The sequence below is a fragment of the Notamacropus eugenii genome, chromosome 2 (genome assembly GCF_028372415.1).
Source record: "Notamacropus eugenii isolate mMacEug1 chromosome 2, mMacEug1.pri_v2, whole genome shotgun sequence".
Classification (NCBI taxonomy): Eukaryota; Metazoa; Chordata; class Mammalia; order Diprotodontia; family Macropodidae; genus Notamacropus; species Notamacropus eugenii.
The window spans coordinates 357,795,619-357,809,357 of NC_092873.1; the positions used below are offsets into that span (position 1 = coordinate 357,795,619).

Genomic DNA, 13,739 nt, shown 5'->3' on the forward strand with positions numbered 1-13,739 from the left:
GAATTTTGGTTTTGATTGTGTGACATGGGAGACACTGGCAGAAGACCTCTCAGCATGGCATGCCCATATCAGAGAAGGTGTTGTGCTCTATGAGCAAAGCAGAATAGAAACAGCTCAAAGAAAATGTATGACGCTCAAATTTAGAGTATCCACAACAAATGTTCACATGGACTATCTGTGCCCAGTCTGTGGTAGAGCATTCCAAACTTGCATTTGTCTGATCGGCCACAGTCAGACACCTTGGAACTTGACTTTATCATAGTGATGTCATTTTGTCCTCTTGAAGAACAAAGGACAACAAGTGCAGAGAGAAGGAAGTACAAGGACTTAGCGACAAGGAAACTGAGGCAGGCAGAAGTCAAAGGACTTGTCCAAGGTCACCTAGCTGGTAGGTATCTCAGGCTAGCTTTGAACTTAGGTCTTCCTGACTCAAGATCTGGTCCTCTATGCACTGCACCACAGCAAGTAGTTCCATGGTGCTGAAGATGAGCCTTTGCTCTTAAGACTAACCCCAACCCAATACACTAGTAACTCTATCATAATTGTACAGAATAAGTAAGGTGGATAAGACCCTGGTATAGCTAGAACTTTGTATCATGTCACTATGGTATCTCTTCAGGTTCTTTTCCTATAGAAAGTACTTAATAAATGTGTTATCTAACATATTCTCTATCCTATCACGCACCATGAAGACTTGAAATTAATCAACTAATTAATTGATAAAAACAATTATTGAATGTTTTCTCTGCACAAAACATTGGGCTGAGTGCTAGAGATACAAATAGAAAACTAATACAGTCCTTGGGAAGCAAGGCCCTGGATGTTTTCACCTACGTCAGAGGGAAAGTAGTGGTCAAAGTGGTAGCATGGCCTGGCCCATCTGGTACAAGCCATCCTCAATCTCCTTCTCAGGTTGCCTTAAGACTGTCTTGCTTGCCCCACTGATGGCAGGCAACTGGCATTTGGTGTTCATGGCAGGGACGTAAGGCCCTTTCTCCATAAGGATTGTCTCCACTAGTGATGGCTACAGGGAAGGCCTGGGAACTGTAAAACAACATTGCTTGTATGTGTAGTTGTGGCTGTGTTCTCTTGGTTAAGTCTTATGTTTCACCATCCTTTTTTATAGGCACTTAATAAATACTTATTGAATTGAATAGAAAACAATTAATTAGGCCTGCCAATGCTTGCTAGAATTGGTCAAGGTTCTGTGTACAGGCTACTCCCACACTGGGAAGGCATTCCTGCCCTCCTCTCCTGCACCTCTTATCCCTCAACTTCTGGGAAGTCTTCATCCCCCTAATTGTTAGCATTCTCTCCCTTCTTAAATGATCAATTATTAGTTCACATGACATGTCCTCCCAGGAATCTTTTAAGATTCTGTTCTATCTTTTTATTCCTAATACCCAGCACAGTGCCTTCCCTGATCAATTTATTGTTTGGGGGGGGGAACTAATTTCATCAGGATAGGGGACTCCTGGTGCAAAAATTCCTCCAGCGATGCAAATAGGTAACTCATATGTAATTTATAATTGCGGATTTTCCTGGGGCATGGAATGGCTTGAAGTATATGTCAACTAGTATATGTCAAAGATAAGATTTGAATTCAGGTCCTTCTGACCTGAAATCCAATCTTCTTTATCCTCTAGGTCATGATTCCTCTCATCCTGTGTATAATAAAAACTTAATCAATGCTTATTGGATTGGTTATGACTGGACTGAACTGAATAAGATCTAAGAATTCTGCTTTAATTATAGTAACTACCAACGTGCTCTGGAAGAGCTTTTGATGGGCATAGGTACAAGCCAGCACACTGAAGTAAACAGACATCAGTAACATTGACAACATGTACACAACAGCGGTTGTTTATTAGTCAAAGACAGGAGATATGTGTCACCTCAGAAACAAGAAAAATGAAAGATAATATTATAAAGAAAGCTCCTCAAAAGTCAAAATATAGGCTGCCTTTGAGGTTGAGTAACATGGAGGGAGCACAGATTCATTGTGGAGCATTTGAAAAGAACACACATATTGGTAGGGTATGCTCCAACATGGCAACCCCAGAAGGAATCTTTCTCTTTCCTCCTCTTTCTCTTTCTTCCTCTTCTAAGATGGCAGGAATATCAGAACTTCCCTTGTGAGAAGGCTCTATTGCTGGTCATTCCAGTTCCTTGACTCTTTGGGAAACTACAGGGAGAGGAACTCAAAGTGGGAGCTTTTGGGGTGTGGCATGAGGAAGTTGCACATGGATTGCAAGGAAGCCTGTGGAAGATAAAAAGAAAGGAATTTTTTAGCTGTTGGCATGGAAATCCCAAATTCTTAAAGGAGAACCCAAAAATCTTCCAAGGGATGATACTTATATGCAATGTAAAGGAAGATAAGGAAAGGTATTAGATCTGTGATTTCACTCGTCCCTTCTAATTTTAAATCTATGACCATAAGGTTCCAAGCACAGTGTCCAGGAGCTTAATTCACACCTTCTACTCTCAATATACCCTTCTCAAGAAAAGAATGAAGGGGATAAATTGCCCTGGCATGTACCACATTACCTTCTGAGAAAGTCCTCTCCCTGGATAAAGACAGGAATAAATTGTCCCCCTCCACTTCAAAAAGGGGAGGAATTGAGGCACAGAAGAAGACTGAGAAAGGCGTTGTGCTGCTTTGAACAGAATAGGCATTTAGGAAGAAAATTTGAAGCTGAGATTTCAGGAATAAATGAAGTAGTCATTTATTAAGTGCCTGCTGTGTGCCAGGTACTATACTAATTATTATACTATATATAGTAATATAGTATATTACAAATATCATCTTCCTTGATCATCATAACCTCCCTGGAAGGTAGATGCTATTATTATCCAGATTTTACAATTGAGGAAAATGAAAGAGTTAAGTGAATTGTCTAGGGTCCTCAACCAATATGTGTCACAGATGGGACTTGAACTCATATCTTCCCTAAGATATGAGTTCCCTAACTCATATCTTTCCATGAAGAGTAGGACATGATTGAAATGACTGAACAACAACAACATTTTCCTAAGCTTATATGGCACCTCTGACCTAATCAATTCCTGGAGGATGGTGTGATATAATAGATGAGTATTTATTTATTGCTTCTATTCCCACCTGTGGCACTTCAATATCTATGAGACTTGGTTACTCAGCCTTCCTGGACCTCATTTCCCTCATTTGTAAAATGAGAGAGCTGGACCAGATGGCCTCTGATCTACAAACCTATCATCCTATGATGGTTGTTCATCCTTCGTTCTCGAAGAGGGCCAATGGCATCAAGAGAGTGATGTCATGACTTGCAAGTGAATTGGATTTAAGTGAGGCAGAGCCATGCAAAGTCACCAGCCCCACTCTCCTCTAGAGTCATCCAAGTCCACTGGTAAGACATAGGTCAGGACTACTGGTAATGACCCTGAATCACTTAGGGGACCCTGGCCTTTTTCAGCTAAGGTCTTTCCCACTTCTCAGTTTGATGAAGATCTCACATGAATCTCACTGCCTTGAAGTGTGAACCATCAAGATCTGTTCAAGAGCACATCTAAGATTTTGCCAGAAATCAACAAAAAGTCCTTACTTGCTATCTTCTCTCTCCAGCAGATTTCGGTAGGTAGAGATCTCACACACCAGCCGGGCTTTAACATCCAGGAGCACCTGATACTCCTGGTTCTGCCGCTCCAGGTCAGCCCGAATCTCAGCCAACTGCTCCTCCACGTTGCTGATCAGGTACTGCATCTGGGCCAGCTCGGTACTGTACCGAGCCTCAGATTCAGTTAATGAATTTTCCAAACAATCTCTCTGAAATGAAAGGTTTGCAAATATATGTGAAGGAGCTATGGTGGAGGACTAACATGGAGGACTCTCAGCAAGACAATGCCTTCAACCAACACAGACCATAGCCCATCTATAGCTGAAGAGATAAGTCCTAGGAATTTGATTGAAGTCCACAGGGATTAAATGATCTGTCCAGAATCAAGCAGTTCCTAAGTGTCAAATCTGACTTCAAGCACAGCATTCCATCCATTAAGCTACACTGTCTTGACCAATGAGAAGTGAGAACAAAATAAAAAGTAAGCAGGTAGTCTAGAAAAGGCTCTGACTGGTCCAATGAGGATTCCAGTAGTCCTTCTTCAGGAGAAAAAAGAAATAGGAGTGTGGCAACAATGTGACAAAAATTACAATAGTACCAAATTAATTTGTAATTTTGTAGTTACATCGATCAAACTATCAAAGGGATGTTTTATAGAACCTGACAAAATAATAACAAAATTCATTTGGTAAAATAAAAGACTTCAAGGGAAACGATGAAAAGAGTAAGGAACAAAAAAGGACTACTATTTCCAGACTTCAAACTGTATTATAATACAGCAGTTGTCAAAACCATCTCATATTGGTAAAAAAAATAAAAAGGAAAATCAATGAAACAGACTAGATAAGAGAGAATCCAAAACAATGAAATAATTACAATCAGTAACCCAGTGTTGGATAAAGTGAAAAACATAAACTACTTAGGGAAGCATTCCATATTTGAAGAAACTTACTGGGAGAACTGGAAAGTAACCTGGCAAAAATTAGTCTTATACAATTTTCAGTCGTTTTTTCAGTAGTGTCTGACTCTTTGTGACCCCATTTGGAGTTTTCTTAGCAAAGATACTGGATTGGTTTGCCTTTTCCTTCTCGAACTCATTTTGCAGACAAGGAAACTGAGGCAAACAGGGTTAAGTGACCTGCCAGGGTCAAGATTTGAGCTCGGGAAGATAAGTCTTCCTGACTCCGTGCCAGGCACTCTGTCCACTGCACCACCTACCTGCCCCTTTTATGCCAATATCTTGTACCATATTGCACAATACATTCTAAATGTATATGTGACCACATATTTGAGATCACATTGTTAAAAAATTAGAAGGAAAGTAGGTCATACATTTCTCTCAGCAACATGTAGAAAATGTTTTCTTACTCAAAGGATAAAGGCAATCACAAAAGATAAAATAGATGACTTTGATTACATGAAAAGGAAAACCTTCTGTACAGACAAAATGAAGACACCTAGTATAAGAAGGAAAGCAGTCTGGCGGGAAAAAAATCTTTGCATTAAATTTCTCTGCTAAGAGTTTGGTATCCAAGATATATAAACAATTAGCGGATGAAACACAGATAGAGATAGAGATAGGTAATTCCAAAAGCCATTTCCAAGTAGATAAGTAGTCAAATGGTATAAACAAACAGTTCTCAAAAGAATTACAACCTATTCACAACTCCATGAAGTAATGTTCCAAATCAGTAATCCGAACAAAAGAGAAATGTAAATCAAAACAACCCTGAGGGAGGAAGGGAGAAAAGAAGTGTGTTTTAGACAGTTTTACCACTGATCCATCCAGATAGCCAAAGGCTGTTCTTCCAAGGTGCTTGCTTTTACTTTCTTGGTACCTTTCTAAGAAATTAAAACAAACCAGTGCTAAAGGTTGACCTACCATTTTGTGCTGAGCCTGTAGCTCAACCTCCAGAGCATTTACCGAGCGTTTCAGCTCCAGAATCTCAGATTGGCAGCACTGTAGCTCCTCTGAACAGGACATCGCCTTCAGACTGATGCCTTCACTCTGAAATGCAGAAGAAGCACAAGGATAGAGTTAGGAAGGAGTACTCAGAGGAAGTTGACAACTGCCTCCTGGACCCTGGACTGCCCGCACCTGAGCGATGAACCATTGCTCCACATCGTTCTGGTTGGTCTTCACCATGGCCTCATACTGGCATCTCATCTCACCCAGCACTCGGTTGAGATCCCCAGGTGGGTCCGTGTCCAGTTCAAAGCGGAGCTTGTCTCCCAGCTGGCATTGCAGGTTGTGTACTTCCTGGAAAGGCAGTAGGATCAGACACTGGTTCATCCAACATTTCACAGAATCCTTGCTTCTTGAGGAAGCAACTGATTTCTGCATGATGTAAATACCACATCATTCATTTATTTCACTATTCTTCACAGACTATTGAACTTGAAGTCAAGAGATCAGACTGCCTTGGCCACTAATTAGTAGTTATGTGACTTCAGAGAATTGCTTTCACTCTCTGGACCTGAGTTTCATTGTCTGTAAAAGGTGAGGATCAGCCTAGATGTTCTCTAGGGTGCTTTCCACTCCTAACATAGAAGACACCACAGTGCAATGGAAAGAGCCACTGGTCTGGAATCAGAGGACCTGGATCCAAATCCCAGCTCTGCCATTTACCAGTTAGGGTATCTTGGATAGGTTATTTCTCTTCCTTAGACAACTTTGGTTTCTTTCTCTATAAGATGTAGGAGTTGGAGTTGATAGCTGATAAGTTTTCTCCAGTTCTAAGTTTATGGTAATTGAGTTCTATTTGCCATGTATATGAGTGTGTGTCTTTCTTGAAACATACTCTGCCCTTTCCCACTTCCCCCAAATGTCTCCACAGCTCCCTTTGGGCAGAGATAATGCACAATTGGATGCTCAGTTAATACAATTTATACCTAAGAGGTACAAGTACTTGGGGGGAAAGAATCCCCGCTGTAGAGACCAGTCCCTGCATCCACAGCAGATAAGCAGAGCTTGCCCTTCTTAGTAGTCCTGCCTTCCATTTCATGGTTCCAAACCTTTGCACAGGTTGCCCATTCCTCCTGCCCCCCAATCTGGGATATGCTTCCTCCTCACTTCCTCTTAACATCCCTATCCTCCTTCAAGGTTCAGCTCATGTGTCACCCCCTGTAGGAGGCTTTCCTTTACTCTGTTAGTTGGGAGTCCCACCTCCTCAAATTATCATGTTAGCATGCTCTTTTTGTATGTTGCATCACCCCAGTAGACTATAAATGCCTTTAGGACAGAGACTTTTCATCCTTTCTTTGTATCTCTAGCCCCTAGCACAGAGTTTCATACGTAATGAGTAGCTTATTAATGTTTATGCATTGGACTGGATTGAATTGGACTGGACTGGACTGGACTGGATTGGATTAGGCTACACTGTGCTGGGCTAGGCTGAATTAGACTGGCTTTAGCTGTCTAATACATTCTCAATTTATATCATCCTGAATATTTCATACCTGTTCATGGTTCTTCTTTAAACACAGCATCTCCTCTTTTAGGGACTCCACCTGGGATTCCAGTTCACACTTAGCAAGGCTCAGGTCATCCAAGTTTCTATGAAGGCTGTTTATGTCAGTCTCAACTATCTTTCGAAGGTATAGCTCACTCTTGTACCTACATGTATAAAGGTGAGTCAGAATCCAGAACAGTAACCATTCACTCCAAATGCTTGGTTTATTCTGTACTTCTTATAATTTGTGGGAGGAAAAGTTTTCTTTATTTCAAAAATAATCTTGGAACTCAAAACCTTAAATAAAAGTATTTTTAAATTGGAAAAAATAATTAAAAATAATATTTACTGAGCTCCTATTGTGGTCCAGGAATGATGGGAAATACCAAGAAGAATGAAGTATGGCCTTTGCTGCCAAGGAACTTACAATGTTGCCTATTCTATAAAGTCCAGTGGCTCCTGTTACCTCCAGAATCAATAATAAACTCCCATTTGGCACTTTAAACTCTTCATAATCTGACTTCTTCCTATCTTTCCAGTATTCTTATACATTATTCCTTTCCATGTACTCTATGATCCAGTTACATTGATTTATTATATTTACTACTCTATGCATACAACATCCCATCTCCAGAATCAGTGCCTTTGTATTTGAATCTACCTGTGTTTTAGACTGCCCATGCCCTCCCCTCCACCTCCTAGTTTCCCTGGATCCTTTTAAGACTAAAACCAAATCTCACCTCCTACAGAAGCTCATTCCCAATCACACATGCATGTGAGCACACACACACATACTATCTGCCTTGTCATCTCAGATTATCTCTCATGTTCTATGTATGTATTTTGTAGGTATCCAGTTACTTATCAGTTACCCCCCTCATTAGAATGTGAGCTCTTTGAGAGCAGGAATTGTCCTTTGCCTTTCTTTGTAGCCTCAGAGCTCAGTATAGTGCCTGGCACTAATAAGTACTTGATAAATACTTTTTGACTGACTGACTTCATGATCAATCATACTCAGGATTGCCTGAAACAACTGGGAGTGTTTAGTGTGGAGGGGAGAAGAAATAGGATGGTCACGAGAGCAATCTTTAAGTGTTATTATTGCTGTCTATCGTTTTTCAGTCATGTCCAATTCTCTGTGACCCCATTTGGGGTTTTCTTGGCAAAGATATAGAAGTGGTTTGCCATTTCCTTCTCCAGCTCATTTTACAGGTGAGGAAACTAAGGCAAATAGGATTAAGTGACTTGCCCAGAGTCACACAGCTAATAAGTGTCCAAGGACATATTTGAACTCAGGAAGATGTGTCTTCCTGATTCCAAGCCAAATGGAAGCCAAATTCCAAGCCAAAGTCATCATCTGACTGCCCTGTCTTTAAGCATATGAATGGCTATAAGGGGACAACTTATTCTGCTTGACTCCAGAGTCCAGAATCAGAAGTAACTGGAGCAATTGCAGAGAGACAGATTTCAATTTGATATAAAAAAACCAAGCTATCCAAAAAATAGAAGAGGATGCCTGAAAAACAATTCATGAGTTTCCCATCACTGGGGTGTCTTCTTGATAACAGCTACGGAATGTTATAGAGAGAATTTCCTGCTTCCATAAGGGGTTGAATTTGATGACCTCTGAAGTCTCCAAAGAGGCATCATGATGCAATGGATGCAGCACTAGATTTGGAGTCAGGGTCCAAGACCTGCCTTAGACATTTACTAGCTGTTTGACATTGAACAAATCACTTAGCTTCAGTTTCCTCACCTGTAAAATGGAATAATAATAGCACCTACCTCCCAGGATAATTGTGAGGATCAAATGAAATTTTATTTGTAAAGCACTTAGCACAGTGCCTGGTATATAAAAGGCACTTAATAAATATTTATCTCCTTCCTTTCCTATAAAATGAGAGATTCAGTTATGATGAGCTCTATGTTCCCTTCTAGTTCTAAATTTATGATCCTTTTAGTTTATCAATTGCTATCTTTTAAGTGTCAGTTGATAACTCAGTGGATAGAGCCCTGGGCCTAGAATCAGGAAGGTCTGAGTTCAAATCCAGCTTCAGATACTTCCTAACTGTGTGACCCTAGACAACTCACAACCTCTGATTGCCTGACAAAAGTGTCCACTAAAGAAGGAAATGGCAAACTACTCTTTACCAAGAACACCCCATGGAGAGCTGGTCCATGGGATCTAGAAGAGTCAAACAAATGACTCACTCAACAACAAATTTTAAACAGCCCTACTCAAGAAAATTTCTTGAGTATAATTTTTCACTTCCTGATAAGAAAAAATATATCCTTAGAGGATGTTGTGTGCATGAGTTTTTGAAATTCTGTTCCTTCCTTCTCACCTTCCTCTCTTCCTCCCTCTATCCCTCCCTTCTTTTCTTCCCTCCTTCTTCCATTCTTTCCTTTTGTACATATTTAGTTTTCCTGACACCAAAAAAATTCAGAGGGAAAAATAATAATTCACATTTAATAGGATGTTACAAAGCACCTTCCTACACATGTAGTGCCAATGTTATTATTTCCATTTTACAGGTGAGGAAACTGAGACTTGAGATCAAATGACTACCACATGCACATGACTAATAAGTGACAAAGCAAAGACTTGTACCAACATCTTCTCATCCCAAGTCCAGTGTTCTTTCAACCACCCTGCATTATCTCTAGGAGTGTCGACATCCAGCCATTCATTCTCAGCCTTGTTCCAGACAGACTTACTTAGTCTTGAAGTCATCCGCAGCCAGTTTAGCATTGTCGACCTGCACAACCAACCTGGAGTTCTCTGACTTTGAGCACAGAAGCTAGAAATGAGAGGTTTCATTCATGAAGATAAAGCTTTTGGGGGAATTTATCCCAGCCCCCATAATGAGGTATCCAAATTCACGCTATAAATAGAGGAAAATCTCTTGCACAACTAGAAAGTTTCATTATTTTAAAATTCCTTACTTTTCTATGATTAGTCGTGGATCAGGCCCAAAGATTTTCCCTCTCAATGCTGAGAGAGGCGAGGGATCATAATATGATTACAGCTAGCTTTTACATAGCGCTTTAAAGTTTACAGAGTGTTTTTACAAGTATTATCTCATGTTATCTTCACAACAATCCTGGGAAGTAGGTGCTGATATTATACTCATTTTTTGGATAGGGAAATTGAGATAGACAGAGGTGATTTGTCCAGGGACACACAGCTTTGGTGCTCTGTCATTTCAGTCATGTCCAATTCTTCATGACCCTATCTGGGATTTTCTTGGCAAAGATAGTAGAGTGGTTTGCCATTCCTTCTCCAGCTCATTTTACAGATGAGGAAACTGAGGCAAACAGAGTTAAGTAACTTGTCCAGGATCAAGTGTCTGAGGTCAGATTTGAACTCAGAAAGAGGAGTCTTCCTGTTTCCAAGTCCAGTGCTCTATCCACTTTACCACCTACCTATACCTACTCTGTGCCAACTCTAGCCACTGGGGATGTAAAGACAACAAGTTATCCAGTTCTTAACCCTTAATGAACTTATATTCTAATGCTGATGGAAGAACAAAACACAAGATGTATACAAATAAATACACTACAAAGTAGGCTGTGATGGAGAAAAGCAAAAATCCAGGTATTATATGTGAGCAAAATTTAAGGATAGATAGAGCATGTCTCATATATCTTTGTATTCCCCAAAATGACTTGCACATAATAAGTGCCCAGGAAGCATCTGTTGAATGAATGGATATACTGGCCTTAAATATTAGGAGATTCCAGTTATAGCAAACTAAATGTATGCATTTGAGTAATTTCCTCTCCTAAAAAGGCACAGTGAGTTGAGAGGGCAAAGATTAAATGGGGGGGGAGGGGCAGGGTGTTTGACCACATGACCTCAAAGGTCTCTTCTAGCTGTAACACTGATCCTGTGCTTGGAAGTAAAGAAAGGAACGGTGAAAAGCTTGTTTGATGGAGTTGAATTTCAAATTGCATCCAACAGTGGTTATCACTCTAGAACACGGCTTAATCTGGAGATTATGAACTTTGGGGAGATATACATATACATATCCATATGTATGTGTATATATATGCATATGTATTATATATGTATATTGTATGTATATATATATGTGTGTGTATAATTTATGTGTATGTGTATAAATGTATATGCACACAGATATACACATCTAAATATACACATGTATGCAATATACATATATATGCACATATGTATACATATACATAGGGCTGCTAGGTGGTACAGTGAATAGAGTGCTGGGCCTGGAGTTAGGAAGACCGGTATTTGTGAGTTCAAATCCAGCCTCAAACACTTACTTGCTGGGTGACCCTGAGCAAGTCACTTAACCCTGTTTGCTTCAGTTCCCTCATCTCTAAAATGAGCTGGAGAAGGAAATGGCAAACCAGTCCAGTATCTTTGACCCCAAATAAGGTCACAAAGAGTCAGAAAGATACAAAGAATCAAACAACTAAACAACAACCTTGTGTATGTATAAACATATATACATATACACACATATGTATATGTAACTGTCATCTTGTCAATACAAGATGTCCCAAAAGTCTTGCTTAGTGCAAAGGTCAAGACTGCTCAGATTTGGGGGATGCCCTGTATAATTGGTTTCCTTTGCAGTCCTCTATGTTTTATTCTATAAATTTAAAAACATAATTCTGAGGAGTCCATAGGCTCCACCAGCCCTAAGAGTCTATGACATCAGAAAAAGATAAAGAACATTACTTGAGCGTCAGAGACTGTGCTACTTTCTCCTTCTCCCGTCAGCCCACAGGATCCCTGCCCCATCCTAATATCTTTTCTTTCTCCCACCTGATTCTGGAGCTCACAAGTCTCTCCTTACCTTACGTTGAAGCTCATCAATGGTCTTGAAATAAGTGGTGTAGTTGGAGCATATGTTGGGGACTTGGCACTGGCTCCATTCCTGGAGTTTGCCCTCCAGCTCTGCCTTCTCCCGCTCCAGTCGCCTCACCTTCTCCAGGTAGTTGGCCAGACGATCATTCAAAAACCGCATGGTCTCCTTCTCACTGCCGTTGAGAGCAATATCACCAAACCAGCTACAAGTGCCAACATTGGCAGGGATGTTGTGGGCCCCTGGAAGAGAACTCATTGAGTGGCATCTGGTCAAGGTTCGGTCTGAAGGTGACCCAAAGGTCTGGGGTAGACTGCCACTGGATTGATAGCTATTTGCCCGGCGGGAACTGGATCTAGTGCTAGGGGAAGGGGAACTTTGGGGCACAGAGGCCCCAGAATGACCAGTTATAGAAACAGCTCTTCGGCCAGAAGGCTTCAGACAGCTCTTAAGAGAACCCCTAGAAGAGTTGTTTCCACGGCTGCTAGAAGTCATGGTCCTAGAAAGTGGTACTTCTGTTGGATGCCAAGGTCAAGCTACCTGAATATAAAATTTAGACTTGTTCTCAGACCTTTTATACACTATCTGTTGTGGGTGTATGCAATACAATAAGTTTCCCCTTATTAATCCTCATTTCTATTGTCATCAGAACATCCTATTAGTCAGTTTTTAGTCTCCCATGAGCAGTTCCCTATCTCATAAAAGGACCATTTAACTGCCTGGGTACTCCCTATTACTGGCATTTGTTGCTGAAAGAAATGTTTCATGTTATCTCTTCAAAGACATATCACCCAAGCCCAAAGATGAGCTCCGCTTCCCTGCATGACTGTCCAGTGTCAATCTGGGTGTGGCATTGCCTTTAGATTAAACAACCCACTCATCTGTATTTCTAGGCTCCCAGAGAAGGTGGGGTGTATTCCCATGAGGTGATGATCTGCTTGCACTGGGATCCTTGGGAAGAAAAAAGCTTAGAAAGATCTGGGGAATGAAGAAAGAGAAACAGGAAGGAAAGGGGAGAGCTGGGAAGTCCCTCAAATCTGAACTTTGTTCTCAGTTCTTCAACATCCTGTGCAAACTACTGGTCAAAGAGAGACCCCAAGGAGGGAACTCAAAAGAGGGGTAGAAACAAAGGTTGCTAACTTAGTCTCAAAGGAGACACACCCTAGGAACAAATCTATCCCCTGAAGGGCCAAATTTGCCATAGAAACTCCAAGACCCATTAGTCTCCTGAGAAAAAAGAAAGAAATAGTGAATAGAATAGCAGTGTACCAGGCATCGAGACAAAGAGAAAGGTGTAAGCATGATTTGTGGTCAAACAGATCAATAAACAAATTCACTCTCATGGGACATCCATGAAGAATCCTACTCAGATCCAACTGGGAGTCAGATAAAAATGAAATTCAAATGAAACAATTCTAGGACGTGGAAAGTTTCGCTTAAAGAGATGGTAATCAGAAATGATGGATTATGTCAGATTGGAGAAATGAGGATGGGGAGGAAACACAAAGAGAAATAAATCAAACACTGGGAATAAATAAGCAATAGGAACCAATAAGCCCACGCAGACCATAAACCAACCATAAACAAAACCTGGAACAAACTACCACTTTTATGTAGTGAGTTATCCTGGCTGAATCATAGAAGACGAAAGGGACTTTCACAAAGGGAGATCACATAAAGGTCATCCTACCTACTTCATCTGATAGATGAAGAAATTGAGTCTCATAGAAGTGAAGCAATTTGTCCAAAATGGTAAATGAGTGGCATGGAATCTAGCACTACAGCGGTGCCTAGCACATAGTAGGTGCCTAATAAATGCTTGTTGATTGACCGTCTCCCAGTCCTAC

At 40.7% G+C, this 13,739-nt stretch overlaps 1 protein-coding gene across 1 annotated transcript; it reads right to left on the reverse strand.

Moving 5' to 3' along the window:
* Positions 1-1,865: 1,865 nt before the first annotated feature.
* LOC140528526 (keratin, type I cuticular Ha4-like) lies at positions 1,866-12,487 on the reverse strand. The gene is made up of 7 exons (XM_072646428.1): positions 11,884-12,487; positions 9,764-9,846; positions 7,053-7,209; positions 5,692-5,853; positions 5,476-5,601; positions 3,582-3,802; positions 1,866-2,260 (listed from the first exon to the last, which is right to left on the reverse strand). Exons 1-7 carry the CDS (start codon positions 12,385-12,387, stop codon positions 2,122-2,124), a joined length of 1,392 nt encoding a protein of 463 aa, XP_072502529.1. The 5' UTR covers positions 12,388-12,487; the 3' UTR covers positions 1,866-2,121.
* Positions 12,488-13,739: the final 1,252 nt, after the last annotated feature.

Coding starts and splice junctions, on each gene's coding strand:
- LOC140528526 (XM_072646428.1), bottom strand. CDS start 12,387: ATGACTTCTAGCAGCCGTGGAAACAACTCTTCTAGGGGTTCTCTTAAG. Junction 5,854..7,052: donor TAAAGAAGAACCATGAACAG/GTATGAAATATT, acceptor CTGCCTTTCCAG/GAAGTACACAACCTGCAATG. Junction 3,803..5,475: donor TACAGGCTCAGCACAAAATG/GTAGGTCAACCT, acceptor CTTTCATTTCAG/AGAGATTGTTTGGAAAATTC.